At 58.7% G+C, this 13,825-nt stretch overlaps 3 protein-coding genes across 3 annotated transcripts; all 3 read left to right on the top strand.

Annotated features, from left to right (window-relative positions):
- The first annotated feature begins 260 nt into the window (after positions 1 to 260).
- On the top strand, positions 261 to 3,888 carry THITE_2122776 (glycosyltransferase family 35 protein). Its single transcript, XM_003657196.1, has 6 exons — positions 261 to 739; positions 950 to 1,270; positions 1,345 to 1,610; positions 1,685 to 3,111; positions 3,192 to 3,264; positions 3,332 to 3,888. The coding sequence occupies exons 1-6, from the start codon at positions 583 to 585 to the stop codon at positions 3,794 to 3,796; spliced, it is 2,709 nt and encodes a 902-aa protein (XP_003657244.1). The 5' UTR covers positions 261 to 582; the 3' UTR covers positions 3,797 to 3,888.
- A 2,502-nt stretch (positions 3,889 to 6,390) lies between these two features.
- Positions 6,391 to 9,011, top strand: THITE_2082381 (uncharacterized protein). The gene is made up of 9 exons (XM_003657195.1): positions 6,391 to 6,884; positions 6,940 to 6,987; positions 7,062 to 7,191; positions 7,255 to 7,298; positions 7,365 to 7,464; positions 7,555 to 7,911; positions 7,989 to 8,067; positions 8,131 to 8,314; positions 8,385 to 9,011. Exons 1-9 carry the CDS (start codon positions 6,829 to 6,831, stop codon positions 8,458 to 8,460), a joined length of 1,074 nt encoding a protein of 357 aa, XP_003657243.1. The 5' UTR covers positions 6,391 to 6,828; the 3' UTR covers positions 8,461 to 9,011.
- Positions 9,012 to 10,238: 1,227 nt separating this feature from the next.
- Positions 10,239 to 13,109, top strand: THITE_2122765 (uncharacterized protein). Its single transcript, XM_003657194.1, has 3 exons — positions 10,239 to 10,941; positions 11,029 to 11,241; positions 11,326 to 13,109. The coding sequence occupies exons 1-3, from the start codon at positions 10,456 to 10,458 to the stop codon at positions 12,952 to 12,954; spliced, it is 2,328 nt and encodes a 775-aa protein (XP_003657242.1). The 5' UTR covers positions 10,239 to 10,455; the 3' UTR covers positions 12,955 to 13,109.
- The last annotated feature ends 716 nt before the right edge of the window (positions 13,110 to 13,825 follow it).

Below are 13,825 nucleotides of genomic sequence, written 5' to 3'. Positions count from 1 at the left end.
CTAAGTTTGGCTGCGTCTCCAGACGCGATGCCTGGTCACGCTGCTTGTTTGTGCTAGGCATATGCTCAGGATCTCATCTTCTTGATCCACCCTTTCCATTGCTGGTTTCCACCTTCCCCCGGGCCACGCGAGTCCTGTCCTACTGTTGTCAAGGCGCTTGCTTCCAGGCTGTCCACAGCAAGCCAACCGTTAACTTCCTTACTCTGTCACCAACGCTGCTTCCCCTCCGGTCGACATTTGAGGGGCGCAGCTCCTCCTCTGCCCCCGGGCCGTCCCCTTCAACACTTTCCCGGTGCATTCTCATCCCCCCAGAAAAGGCAATCAACTGCTTATCACCGCTCCGAGCCGCACCGTCCCAGGCTGCTCTTTGAGCCATCTTCACGCTACCTACCTTACCTTATCTGCTTGCGATAGGAGAGCTAGTGTGCCTAACCCGGGCAGCTACCCCACCTCGTAGCTGAGCTCATTGCCAAATCCGATCGCCTGGCCCAGACAGCCTTCTGCCTCGATTTCTGTTCCTACTCCTCTGAATCATCCTTCAGAATCAAAATCAGCGGGATCTGATTGGAATTGATTGGCGACATGGCGACCGAGAAAGTCCCGGTTAGGGAGCGGCGCCCCTCGGTTGGAGCTCCCATTGTCGACATCCAGGGGTCCGTGGTGCCGGCAGGCATCTCGCGCCCCAAGCACAGGCGCACCTTTACTGGTTTTGGCGCGGGCGAGATCAAGAGTGTGGAAGGTTGGTGCAGGTGTCCTTCTCCCTTCTTATTCTTCTTCCATGACCTCTTCGATCTTGCATTGTGAATGCCCCTCACTTGCACCGCAAGTAGCGTAACGTGCAAGTGTGGCAAGTGCTTGTGCATCTAGAAGACCTGCTACCCTCCCGGCCTCCCCAGCACGTTCGAAGGACGAAAGACAGCGCTAACACACCATCCCCGTTCTCTTGCAGCCTCCATCCCCGAACCCCAGCGCGAGGCCTGGTTGAAACACCAGACCAGCCCCTTCAAGGACAAGGATGGCTTCGAGCGCGAGGTTGTCCGCCACGTCGAGACCACCCTCGCCCGCAGTCTCTACAACTGCGACGAGTCGGCCGCCTATGCAGCCTGCGCCCTCGCCTTCCGCGACCGCCTGATCCTCGAGTGGAACCGCACTCAGCAGCGCCAGACCTTTGCGGACAGCAAGCGCGTCTACTACCTCAGCCTGGAGTTCCTGATGGGCAGGGCGCTCGACAATGCCATGCTGAATGTTGGGCAGAAGGACCTGGCGAAAGGTTGGTTTACAGGTGGAAGAAGTGAAGTGGCTCATGGTTAGGTTGTTGCTGACACGCTTGTCTTTTGTCGGCAGCTGGTCTCGCTGAACTGGGTTTCCGCATCGAGGATGTCATCCAGCAGGAGCACGATGCCGCCCTCGGCAACGGCGGTCTCGGCCGCCTGGCCGCCTGCTTCCTCGACAGTCTGGCCAGTCTGAATTACCCGGCTTGGGGCTACGGCTTGCGGTACCGCTATGGCATCTTCAAGCAGGAGATCATCGACGGCTACCAGGTCGAGGTGCCAGATTATTGGCTTGACTTCAACCCCTGGGAGTTTCCCAGGCACGACGTGACGGTTGATGTGGGTACCAACCATACCGACGGCGACATACCAAACCCGCGGCAGCACTTGCTAACCAAGCATCGTGCCGCCAGATCCAATTCTACGGCCACGTCGTCAAGTCTACCGACGAGTCCGGCAAGACGGTGTGCCGCTGGGAAGGCGGCGAGACCGTCAAGGCCGTCGCGTACGACGTGCCCATCCCCGGGTACGACACGCCCACGACGAACAACCTGCGGCTGTGGTCTAGCAAGGCTGCCAGCGGCGAGTTTGACTTCCAGAAGTTCAACAGCGGCGACTACGAGAGCTCGGTTGCCGACCAGCAACGCGCCGAAACCATCAGCGCCGTGCTCTACCCGAACGACAACCTCGACCGCGGTAAGGAGCTCCGCCTGAAGCAGCAGTACTTCTGGGTTGCCGCTTCGCTATACGACATAGTCCGTCGCTTCAAGAAGTCGAAGCGCCCCTGGAAGGAGTTCCCAGACAAGGTCGCTATCCAGCTCAACGACACCCATCCGACGCTCGCCATCGTGGAGCTCCAGCGCATCCTGGTCGACCTCGAGGGTCTCGAGTGGGACGAGGCGTGGAACATCGTTGTCAACACCTTCGGCTACACGAACCACACCGTCCTGCCCGAGGCCCTCGAGAAATGGTCTGTGCCGCTGATCCAGCACCTACTGCCGCGGCACCTGCAGATCATCTATGATGTCAATCTGTTTTTCTTGCAGAGCGTCGAGCGTCAGTTTCCCAACAACCGTGACCTCCTGCGGGAAGTCTCGATTATCGAGGAGTCGCAACCTAAGATGGTGCGTATGGCCCACCTGGCCATTGTCGGCTCTCACAAGGTGAACGGCGTGGCCGAGCTGCACTCGGACCTCATCAAGACGACCATCTTCAAGGACTTTGTTGAGATCTTTGGTCCTGACAAATTCACCAACGTGACCAACGGCATCACTCCGCGCCGGTGGCTCCACCAGGCCAACCCGCGCCTATCCGAGCTGATTGCCAGCAAGACGGGCGGCAAGGGCTTCCTGACGGACCTGACTCTGCTGAGCAAGCTGGAGCTCTACGTCGACGACAAGGAGTTCCGCAAGGAATGGGCCGAGATCAAGTACGCCAACAAGGTGCGCCTCGCTAAGCACATCAAGGCGACCACCGGCGTCACCGTGAGCCCATCCGCGCTCTTCGACGTGCAGGTCAAGCGCATCCACGAGTACAAGCGCCAGCAGATGAACATCTTTGGCGCCATACACCGCTATCTCACGCTCAAGGCCATGACGCCCGAGGAGCGGCAGAAGCAGTTACCGCGCGTGTCCATCTTCGGCGGCAAGGCTGCGCCGGGCTACTGGATGGCCAAGCAGATCATCCACTTGATCAATAATGTGGGTGCGGTGGTCAACAACGACAAGGACATTGGCGACCTGCTCAAGGTGGTCTTCCTGGAGGATTACAACGTCAGCAAGGCCGAGATGATCATTCCGGCTTCCGACATCAGCGAACACATCTCGACTGCGGGCACCGAGTAAGCGCGGTCTCCCCCCGCCCTTCCCCCCTCCCCACCGCGAGAAAACCCGAGGCTTGCGATGTGCTAATGCATCACAGGGCTTCTGGGACGAGCAACATGAAGTTCGTGCTCAATGGCGGTCTCATCATCGGAACCTGCGACGGCGCGAATGTGAGTCCCCAACAGTCTCACCCAGGAACCTTGTTACGAACATTAGGAATTAACGGTTCTTTACAAGATCGAAATCACGCGCGAGATCGGCGAGAACAACATCTTCCTCTTCGGCAACCTGGCCGAGGACGTGGAGGAGCTGCGGCACGCGCACCTGTACGGGCAGCACACGATCGACGCGGACCTGGCGCGCGTGTTCGACGAGATCGAGAGGGGCACGTTCGGCAACCCGCAGGACTTCGCGGGCATGGTGTCGGCCGTGCGCGACCACGGCGACTACTACCTCGTGTCGGACGACTTCCACAGCTACCTCGAGACGCACGCGCTCGTCGACGAGGCCTACCGCGACCAGGAGCAGTGGCTCACCAAGTGCATCACCAGCGTCGCCCGCATGGGCTTCTTCAGCTCGGACCGCTGCATCAACGAGTACGCCGAGGGCATCTGGAACATTGAGCCGCTCGTCGTGGACAGGGATAAGGAGACTGCGGCGCCCAAGGAGGCAGCAGTGGTGACGGACGGCGGCGAGGCGTAGGAGGCATAACGCGGCGCGCTGAAGGTGGTGGGTGGCGACCGGGCGGCGCCGCGGCCTGGGCTGGGGGTCTTCTTCCAGTTCCGCCTGCGGCTCCGGGACGTGGTCGCAGCCCTGGTCCTATGGTCGCTCGTGGTTCCCACGCTCCATCTACGGCCCCAGCTGGCTTGAGAGGCTCGGGGCACTAATGGTGCGCCCGGTTACCTGGGTCCTCCGCCTGAGTGATCTGCTGCATGGATTCGAACTGGACGTGGGCGAGCGCGGCGCTCCCGCTTCCACAACCACGTCGTCGTCGTCTTCGCATCAGGAAACTGGTATGGAGTTGTTTTGGGGGGGTATAACCGGCAGAGGCCGGGGAATAGTAGCTTTCATTTTTCTTCTTTTTTGGTTATGGTTCTGTTTTGTTCTGTTTTGGGCTTAAAGGCTATGCATTGGTCGGGTTTATACATACAAGTGAAGTGATGTCTGGTTTACACAGTACAAGTGATGTCTGGTATGCACATAACAAGTGAAGCGAGGTCTATACTCCATACATGGGCACGAATGCATGAACCCCCCCCCCCCTTTTTTTTTTTTTTTCTTTTTCTTTTTATTTTTTTGGTATGGTTGGTAACTTAGATAATGGGTAGAATAATGGGAAAGCTTTCAGCTGAGCACCGCGCGGCATTGCCTTTACTGTTCAAGTAAGTGGCAGTATCCCGTACGCAAGAAAACGGGGCATGTTGCTCTCGCCTCCGGCTCTGGCCTAACTGAGGGACGAGAGACGAGCGAGGGGGCAGACAAGCGCAGTCTAGGTAGCGTAATGTTTGCATCACCCTCCTGCTTTCAGAATTCGGAATACCGGATTCCGCTTTGGGTTCCGGCTTTGTGATAGCGCAATTGCCTGCTCATATTCAAATCAATGCCTGGTCCCTCTCCAATTGCTGTGCGGCTTGAATGAGGCGGGGTACATACAGCTTTGGTGCCCGAGAGCTGGGCTGGCTCGGCTCGGCGTAACGACGTCATTGTGCATAGGCCAAGCAGAGTGCTTTGAGAGCCCCGCTTTGGGCGTGCCCGCCCAGGTGAACAGCTGCGCTGTGTCGTCATTTGCGCTCGCTGCCGGTGTTGAAGGCTTGATGGGAGTCTGAAAGACGGGAAGGAACGACTCAGGGTCCCGGCTGGGCTTGTGATGGCCCGTTGCTTCGATTGAATTACTCTTTCTCTGTTGTGCGAGCAGGCTGTGTGTTGCATCGAGCGAGCGGCGTGAGCACGACGTGCTCCTTGACCATCTTGCGCGAAAAAAGCTTATTTTTCATGGCCAGATCCGAGAGATCAAATTTGCCCCCATTGTTGCCGCCCCCTGATGATCCAAGGGTCTGGCCTCGGGAGGTCGTAGAGCTTGGGCATCACGGACCCTGGACATTAACGATGAAAGGGAAATGACGGGAAAATGGTGAAGGTGCCGAGGTAGAAATCACAGGCAAATGAGAGTTGGATGCCCCCAACTCGGAGAATGCAGCCCTAGTCAGCATCTTGAACGCTGGCAGCCTACCACCAACTATTGATGCCAGGACAGCGGAGGGGCACTCGTGTCGTGCAGTAGGCAGAGCGTCGATGATTGGTGATCGAGCAGCCAGTGGGCCTTTGCTTGAAGCTGCGACAGGGGAGTGAACCCCACCATGCGAACTACGTCATCGTACCGCTCCGACAAAACGAGTCCCTCCCGCCGTTTGCATCGAATCGTCAGCTAGCGGCTGCGGGTGCACGACAACATCCATGCTCGCAGAGCTGTAGAGCTGTGTCGTAGCTGCGCCGTGTTGCTTAATCCCGGTGCTGCGGAAAGGAGAACTGCGTGGCCGTTGCATTGAGGAGCGTAGCAACTCACTGAGCTCCATGGTGGAGACAGAGGCTCTCAATGGCCACGCGACGGTCGCGAGGCGTTCGAGTCGCAATCCGTCGTCGAGCCCAAAATCCACCTGGAGACTGTGTCCGTATTTTGAATTGGAAAGAGGCCACGGGAGGCCACGGGCAGCGACTGATGAGAAGCGAAGGAGCACCATGCCACGATGTATTGTAGTGTTCCAGAAGCGTATTTCAGGTAAGGTACCGTATGCACTCGAAAACTCGGCGTGCCAAGCGCTGAGATCCTGTTCTCCACCGTCGCATCCCGCCCCATCCTACCTAGCTGGAGATGCCTGACTTGCGAATACTTGATCCGGCGATTTCTCCTCCCGCAACACTCTTGAAATAATTCCAGCAGCTCGGCCTCTCTCGTTCCTGTCCTCGTCTACTCCTCCTTCACTCTCTTGAGCAGAAGCAAAGAAGCTAGATAACTAGCGGCCTCAATTCCCTCTCCTGGTTGTGTTCTACGAGTCGCCGGACGTAACTCGACACAGCGACCCAGACCGCACGGGTGAGTATTCGCCAAATGCCACAGAGTTGCAACAGTGCACGAAGGTTCCGTTTTCTGACCGTTCGGCAAGGCTCCAGCATCATTGCCACAATCGAGTACACACCTCGACCCCACTAACAACGCGGCCTGAAGTTTGGTTCGAGGGCCGCCGACGGGAGATAAGTCCTCAGACGCAAACGCTCCAGAACCCGCATCCCGAAGCTGGCGCTGGTCTGGACCCCAGCAAGTTCCCGCCCACCTGAGAGAGCAGCAATCGACCGTTGTGCTTGCCGAGCCCATTCCAGGACGCCCGGAGAATAAAAGTACGCGTCGGCCCATCGCATTGAGGTGTGCTGCGCTGCGAGGAGCATTTTCCGACAGGCCGGGCTGTTGGACGCTGGGGTAAGTGCTGCGAGCCGAGCAACTTCCAGCACCGCCCTGCTGCGGTCTTCGAGAGTGGGAGCTACACCAACAGTCTGGCATTTCGCCTCCCAGGGGTTTGAACCACAACGGCCCCGCTGTTAAGTACTCGGATCCACCAGCGCTCTCCGCACTGCCCGCAGCGGCCCCGCCAAGCGCACTCAACAATCGAACGCTGCCCCGCATCCCGCATCCGCAGCCCTGCGACGCCGCCCTTCGGAGCACCACAAACAGATCGTACAACATGGCCGAGTTCGTGCGCGCCCAAATCTTTGGGACCACCTTTGAGATCACCTCGAGGTATGAGATTCCGGGTGCAGCAAGGGCAGGAACAGATTGGCTGATGGCGCGATAGGTATTCCGACCTCCAGCCTGTGGGCATGGGGGCGTTCGGTTTGGTTTGGTCCGTCCATTTGGCCCCTTTCCAGCCGTTGTGCCCGATCCGAGACGCTGACTGTTGGCCCTTTGCACACACAGCTCTGCAAAAGACCAGCTCACGAACCAGAATGTCGCGATCAAGAAGATCATGAAGCCCTTCAGCTCCCCGGTGCTCGCTAAAAGGACATACCGCGAATTGAAGCTGCTGAAGCACCTGAAGCACGAGAACGTTGGTCTCCCAAGCCGTCATGCACTCTGTCCGAGGACGGGCGACTTACCAATGTCTGTGCAGGTCATCTCGCTGAGCGATATCTTCATTTCCCCGCTCGAGGACATGTAAGTGCTCATGGCTGTCTGCACCGAAGCAAATATGGGGACACCGTAGCTGACCCCTGCAACTAGCTACTTTGTCACCGAACTGCTGGGCACCGATCTCCACAGGCTGCTCACCTCCAGGCCGCTGGAGCCGCAGTTCGTCCAGTACTTTCTCTACCAGATCATGGTCCGTCTCACTATCCGCCCGGGGGGGGGGGGGGGGGGGGGGGGGGGGGGAGGGGAGTTCAGGGACCATCGGGCTAACACGTGCAACCAGCGAGGTCTGAAATACGTCCATTCGGCTGGCGTCGTCCACCGAGACCTGAAACCCAGCAACATCTTGGTCAACGAGAACTGCGACTTGAAGATTTGCGACTTCGGCCTTGCGCGCATCCAAGATCCCCAGATGACCGGCTACGTGTCGACGAGGTACTACCGAGCGCCCGAGATCATGCTCACATGGCAGAAGTACGACGTCGAAGTGGACATTTGGAGCGCGGGCTGCATCTTCGCCGAGATGATTGGGGGGAAGCCGCTCTTTCCCGGCAAGGACCATGTCAACCAGTTCTCCATCATCACGGAGCTCCTGGGAACGCCGCCCGATGATGTTATCAACACCATCGCGAGCGAGAACGTGAGTCGGAATTGCCCAACGATTCATCAATGTTGTGTTGCGCGGGGAAGGGACAACATGCTGACTGAGCGCGCCAGACCCTGAGATTCGTCAAGTCCCTGCCGCGACGCGAGAGGCAGCCGCTCAAGAACAAGTTCAAGGACGCTGATCCACCGGGTAAGATACCTACATGCTACTCGGCCGACATAGCTTGCGGACCAGCTACTAACCCAACCATAGCCATTGACCTCTTGGAGCGGATGCTCGTCTTCGACCCCAAGAAGCGGATAACAGCGGCCGAGGCGCTGGCTCACGAGTACCTCGCCCCCTACCACGACCCTACGGATGAGCCGGTCGCCGAAGAGAAGTTCGACTGGAGCTTCAACGACGCCGACCTGCCTGTGGATACGTGGAAGATCATGATGTGGGTTCCGCCGGAGGAAGTTTGATGGTTGTCGGGTCCGCCCTCCACGCTGACATGTTTGTCATTTTAGGTACTCGGAGATTCTCGACTACCACAACGTCGAAGCGGCCAACGTCCCCCCACAGGACTTCTATGTGGCCCAATGAGGCCGAGTGTTTCACCTGTACCAGAATGCAAAAAGCAGCGGAGTCATCGCGGCGAGAACACGCGTCGAAAAACTCGCCTGGGCCACGTTCTCATACATAGTGGCGCGTTGGAAGATGGAGAAGGGAGTGTTCTGTTTTAACTGGGGCCGCGGCTGGGAAGGGGAAAGGACTGTGCTGGCCGGCCGCGAGAGCAGTATACCAAAAACAGTGTCGTTTGTTGCTGCGCGACGAACGCATTCCCTGCCTCGTCTGCTGGGGTGTCGCGACTAGATTGGGCGGGAGTCCTGGGATGGGCTGGGACCACATGGCTATCTTAATCTGAGATAGGGTCGTGGATCGTGGAATAAGCAAGAAAGAGATGGCTGAACAGGCGTTTGCTGTCGGGGAGGGAGACGGACAAGGCGGGTTTGCTTGCTTGCTTGCTGCATTGGATGGCTGGAACTGGCGGGCATGCGACGCATAATATATGTCCTCCTTCCCCTTGCTGGTGTCTGGAGCATTGAAGTTGATATTGATAGTTCTTAATTGAACATGTTTACGATGTCGGCCACATGAGTGGGCAGGGTCTCTGCAATCTCCTGGACCTGGGCAGGGCGATTCACATCCCCGAGCATCGTGGGAAGCGGGTTGTCGCTGCGGACATGGTTAAGGTTGAGCTGCTGCTTGCCGTCAAAGTCGCTGCCGTCTTGTGGCGTCTGGAGTCTGAAGATCATATCGTTATTCGTACACTACACTGTTGGCACCAGGTGCTGCAACCTTGGCTGGAGACAGGGGAGGGAGGGGTCTAGGAAAGCTGCCTACCCTAACCCTAGGACAATCTACAATTTTACATCCCATGCTGTGCACCAGCGGGGGTGGACGTTAAAGAGGTCCCGCCAAGACTAATTTCGGCCAATTGTCGGCAATGTTTTTACAACGTTTTTACATAAACCCGATCGCCAAGGCGTTTACACTATCGCCAAGCGGTTAGTTCGCCGGGGGTACAGGGGGCGGCGCTAGCCCCCCGCTAGTTAGGGTTCGGGTTATAGTTAGGATAGGGTTTGAGGTTAGGGTGCGGGTTATCTCGGTTTTCCTTTTTTTCGATTTAGTTGAGGTTTTGTAAAGTTGCTGCGACGAGTCTTTGCGATTGTTCGTTGTTGATGTTGCTTGAAGTCATCGTGGCCTTGGCGATTTGTAAATACTTGTAAACGGTAGGTTCCGAAATTAGTCTTGGCGGGACCTCTTTAACGACGACCTGCTGCTGTGCTGCTGTGCTCTGCTGCAGCCTGCGCTGCGGTGAAACAAACAGCAATGCCAAGCCTCCACTCAGCAGATCGCACGTCACTCACACCCATCACATCACGGCCGCCGCTTCGAGAGCTGGCCGGCTCCTGCAGACCGCCTCGGCCAACGAACGAATACTGCGCGCGCATTGGCGCTTGAAACAATGGTGGTTGGCTCGTTCGAGACTTCCTGCAGCTGATTTTAACTTGTCGAGTCTTTATCGCAGTACGGAGACGCAAGTGCCATTGTCATTGCCATTGTCCTTGTCGGTGTCCCATTGTTTTTGCTGTTCCCAGCGTTAAAGTTAATTCTTCTCCCGGGCCCAGTCCCCACTCTCAAGGACTCAGCAGTGCCCCTCATCGCAAGGCCGTTGCCGTTCCCCACCGTAATTTTTCGGCCCACCCCCCTCCGCGCTCGGCGTCCGCGCGGGTTCCTGACCTGAGCTCGGGACGGAAAGACGAAGCAAGCCCGCGACGCTCCCTTCGCTCCAGCCATGTCCGTTCCTCCCACGCCGACGGCGACGGCGGCAAAGAGCGCCCGGCAGCCCTTCGTCCCGCTCGTCTGCGTCGTCGACTTCCACCATGCGCGCGGCCCGGAGGTGGAAACATGGTTCGGCGTCGACGAGGGCCGTGATCCGGCCGCCGAGTACGACTGGACCCTGCTGCCCTTCATGGCATTGAGCGACGGCGCCCATGCGTACGTTCTCGTCCCTTCCCAGTCTGGATAGCCTAGATGCCGCTGCACTCAGTCGATGGGCTCCCAAACCGGCTAATGGCACAGCTTGCCTGCAGCTTGACCGAGGACTTCTCCTACTTCACTCTCCTGCGCCCCGCCACCGACTCGGCCCCCGCGACCTCCCTCTTCGGCATCTCCTGCACCCGGCAGATCGACGCCGCCCAATTGCTCGTCCGCCCCGCCGACGTGACCCGCTCGACCGTGCAGAAGGCCGTCGTCGTCATCGCCGACAGCCCCCAGTACTTCGGCATGCTGCGCGAGCGCCTGAGCGTCGTGACCAAGGCCTGGTTCGCCCAGCGCGAGTTCACCGACGTCGAGATCCTGCGCCGCTTCCAGGAGAGCCTGGCCGACGAGCAGGAGCGCGGCCTGATGCACGAGGACCAGGACCGCGACCAGTATCTGGGCTTGAGCCTGAGGGAGCTGGTGCGCCAGTTTAGGTGGCAAACCCTGGTGTTGCTGAAATGCTGTCTGCTACAGCCCAAGGTAAACAAACGGCCCCTCGTCTGGGCGTTTTCCGGCATGATCTGCGACGTGTACTGATTCCGTCCTCTGTTCCCCCCCACCTCGTAGATGCTCTTCTTCGGCACCCGGTGCGAGCGCCTCTGTCTGACCCAATTCTCCCTAATCTCTTTAATACCCGGGCTCCTGCGCAACCTCCAGGACTCTGCCGGCCCCGACCTGGACAGCTACGAGAAGAGCCTGTCGACGCCAACAAGCTTGAAGACCAGTGACAGGAATTCCCTGCTGGCGTACATGGGTTTACCGTTGCAAATATTCGGAAAGGTGCGTGCGCGAGTTCGATTCCGAGCCTGCATGCATGCTATGTCTCCATGTCGAAAACGCCCACTCACAAATCTGCCTTGGCAGGGAAGCTTGTTTGGACCGTACACGCCATTGCAACAACTCGACATCCTTGCTGACTTCGGCACCAAATCGTACATCGTCGGCAGCACAAACTCGCTGCTCCTGCAGCAGAAAGACCGGTACAGCGACATCCTGATCAACCTCGACGAGGGCACCATCAACATCACCTCGCCGTCTCTGAGAGCCGCGCTGCAGCTTTCGACCCCCGACCGCCGCTGGATCGACTTCATCACACAAAACGTCAACGACACGTGGGACGACGCGAACCCCAGTCGGCCCAAGACCATGGGCTACGTGGGCAGCGAGGAGTTCATCCGCTTGCAGTTCGAGGAGTACCTGCTCTCGCTCATCTCGGCCGCCAAGTACCACACCCACCTCGCCAAGCACGCGCACAACCCGCGCCTGCTGCTGCCCGAGATCGACGGCGACCCGTCGCACGACTTTGGACAGGACTTCATCGAGGCGTGGTCGCGCACCGAGAACTACCGCATCTGGAACAGCCACACGGACTCGGACCTGTTCAACATCGTCGAGCCGAAGCACCCCTGCGCCGGCGGCCTCACCATCGACGACATCCAGCGCCGCATCACGCAACAGGTGCAGGACCTGCACCTGGACGAGCGCTTCGCCCAGGGCCGCGAGGCGCTCGGCCGCAACCTCGCCGCCGGCCGCGAGAAGGCCAGCACGCTGCTCAACAAGCTGTACGCCGATGTCGAGGCGGTGAGGGAGGCGCAGAGGAAGCGGGCCGAGGAGGCTAGGGCGGCGGCCGCCGCCGCGGGCGGGCATCATCACCACGAGAGAAACGGAGGCGGCGCCGGCGTGGATCTCGCCAAGGCGCACCAGACGATGCAGGCCGTCGGGAGCAAAGCCGGCGCGTTCGTCAACAGCTGGGCAGCCTGGGCAGGAGAGAAGCGGAAGGGCTGGGGCCGGTCCACGGCCGCTTCCAGTAGTAGTAGTAGTAATAGCAGTGGTGATAACAGCAGCACGACAACAACGACGACGACAACAACAGCAGGTAACGGCGGGATTGGTGGTTGGGCGTCGGGCTGGGTCAAGTCCAGCAAGAACCGCGCGTCGCAATCGCAGGCCAGCGCGTGGTCGTCGGACGCGGTCTCGGAGAAGGAGCCCCGCATCTCGACCTCGTCGGGCGCAGACCGGAGGACGAACGGATCTTCCGACCGGGTGGCGCCTGAGCAGCGACCTCTGAACCGGGGCTCTGTCAGCGGCGAGTCGATGCTGGACGGCGCCGGCTCGGAAAGCGCGCTCTCGTCGCCGGTGGCCTCGCCGACGAAGAAGCCGCCGCCGTTGGTGTCGCCGCCGTTGGTGTCGACTGCCGACGGCCACGCTGCTGAGACGCCCGTCGTGGATGGTGTGCTGTCGGCGGCCGTGGCTGGCAGCGATGAGGGTCAGGGCGAGGGCCTATCGGGGCCAAAGATCAATGGGCATCGCCTAGGGGATGCCGCCGGCGCCGCGTCGAAGGGGCCGCCCAAGGACGAGGATCTTGAGCTTCCGGCAAGGGGGAGGACGGAGGAGACTGGGGAGGGCAGCACAGACCATGAGCCGTCGCCTCGGTTACCGGATGCTGTGACGACGGAGGCGGCTGAGGCACAGCAGGCGTGGGAGAGCAGGTGAGAGAGCGTTGTCCGTGTCCGATTGAGACAGGACCGTGGCCTGAGAATTGGCACAACCGGGACGGTGCTTGCTGCTGTGGCTGTGATTGTGATGTGATGATGCCGAGATGAAGCGGGGTCGCAAACTGTCTTGTTTAATTACACAGGCTTTCGTTGACTGGGTTTGAGACTTGGAGATACACGTGGGGATGAGTACAGGTAAGTATGTAACTAATTAGCTGCATCGAGCTACGATGAAACGAGATACCAAGTTGCAGCAGGCAACAAGACGGGCTAGGCCAGGATGCATTAATAGAACGGCATTGGATTTCTATTGGGTTGTGCTATGACCGACTTGGAGGACACTGGGTGTTAGCGAGTCATAGTCAAATATAGTCAAAGTCGAGTGCATCTTTGATAGTAGCCTCAACCATGAATACTCACAGCCATGTCTTAGCTCTGTTTGATGACCTTAAAGAGCAGTGGAACCAGCCAGCGGCATCTTGCCATTGAATTCTGGAGCGAAGCATGGAGACCAAATCTCGACATTTGATTGCCACGACGACTAATAGTGCCGTGCAGGATCGCTGTAAATCATATCGTGGTCGGGCCAGTCTAGTCGACTGTTTGAATTTCAGCTCGCTGACACTCGGAAGTGCCGGACACCATAACACGTATCTTAAATTCATTTCGCTCTCAGCGCCACTCAGCAAATAACGCGCCCCTGGCATTGGGAATCTAATACCGCGCGGAGAGTGTCTCCTCAACAGGTAGACGTCATAACTCAGATGATCCCAGTGGTGATCCTTGTGTGGGCATCTCTGCGGTGTGAGCTCAGCCGCTTCAAGCCCTTGCGTCTGGGTAGATGGAGAATCAAACGAATGGATGGGATC

Source organism: Thermothielavioides terrestris, chromosome 5 (assembly GCF_000226115.1).
Source record: "Thermothielavioides terrestris NRRL 8126 chromosome 5, complete sequence".
Taxonomy (NCBI): domain Eukaryota; kingdom Fungi; phylum Ascomycota; class Sordariomycetes; order Sordariales; family Chaetomiaceae; genus Thermothielavioides; species Thermothielavioides terrestris.
This window is presented reverse-complemented; position numbering and strand designations above follow the sequence as displayed.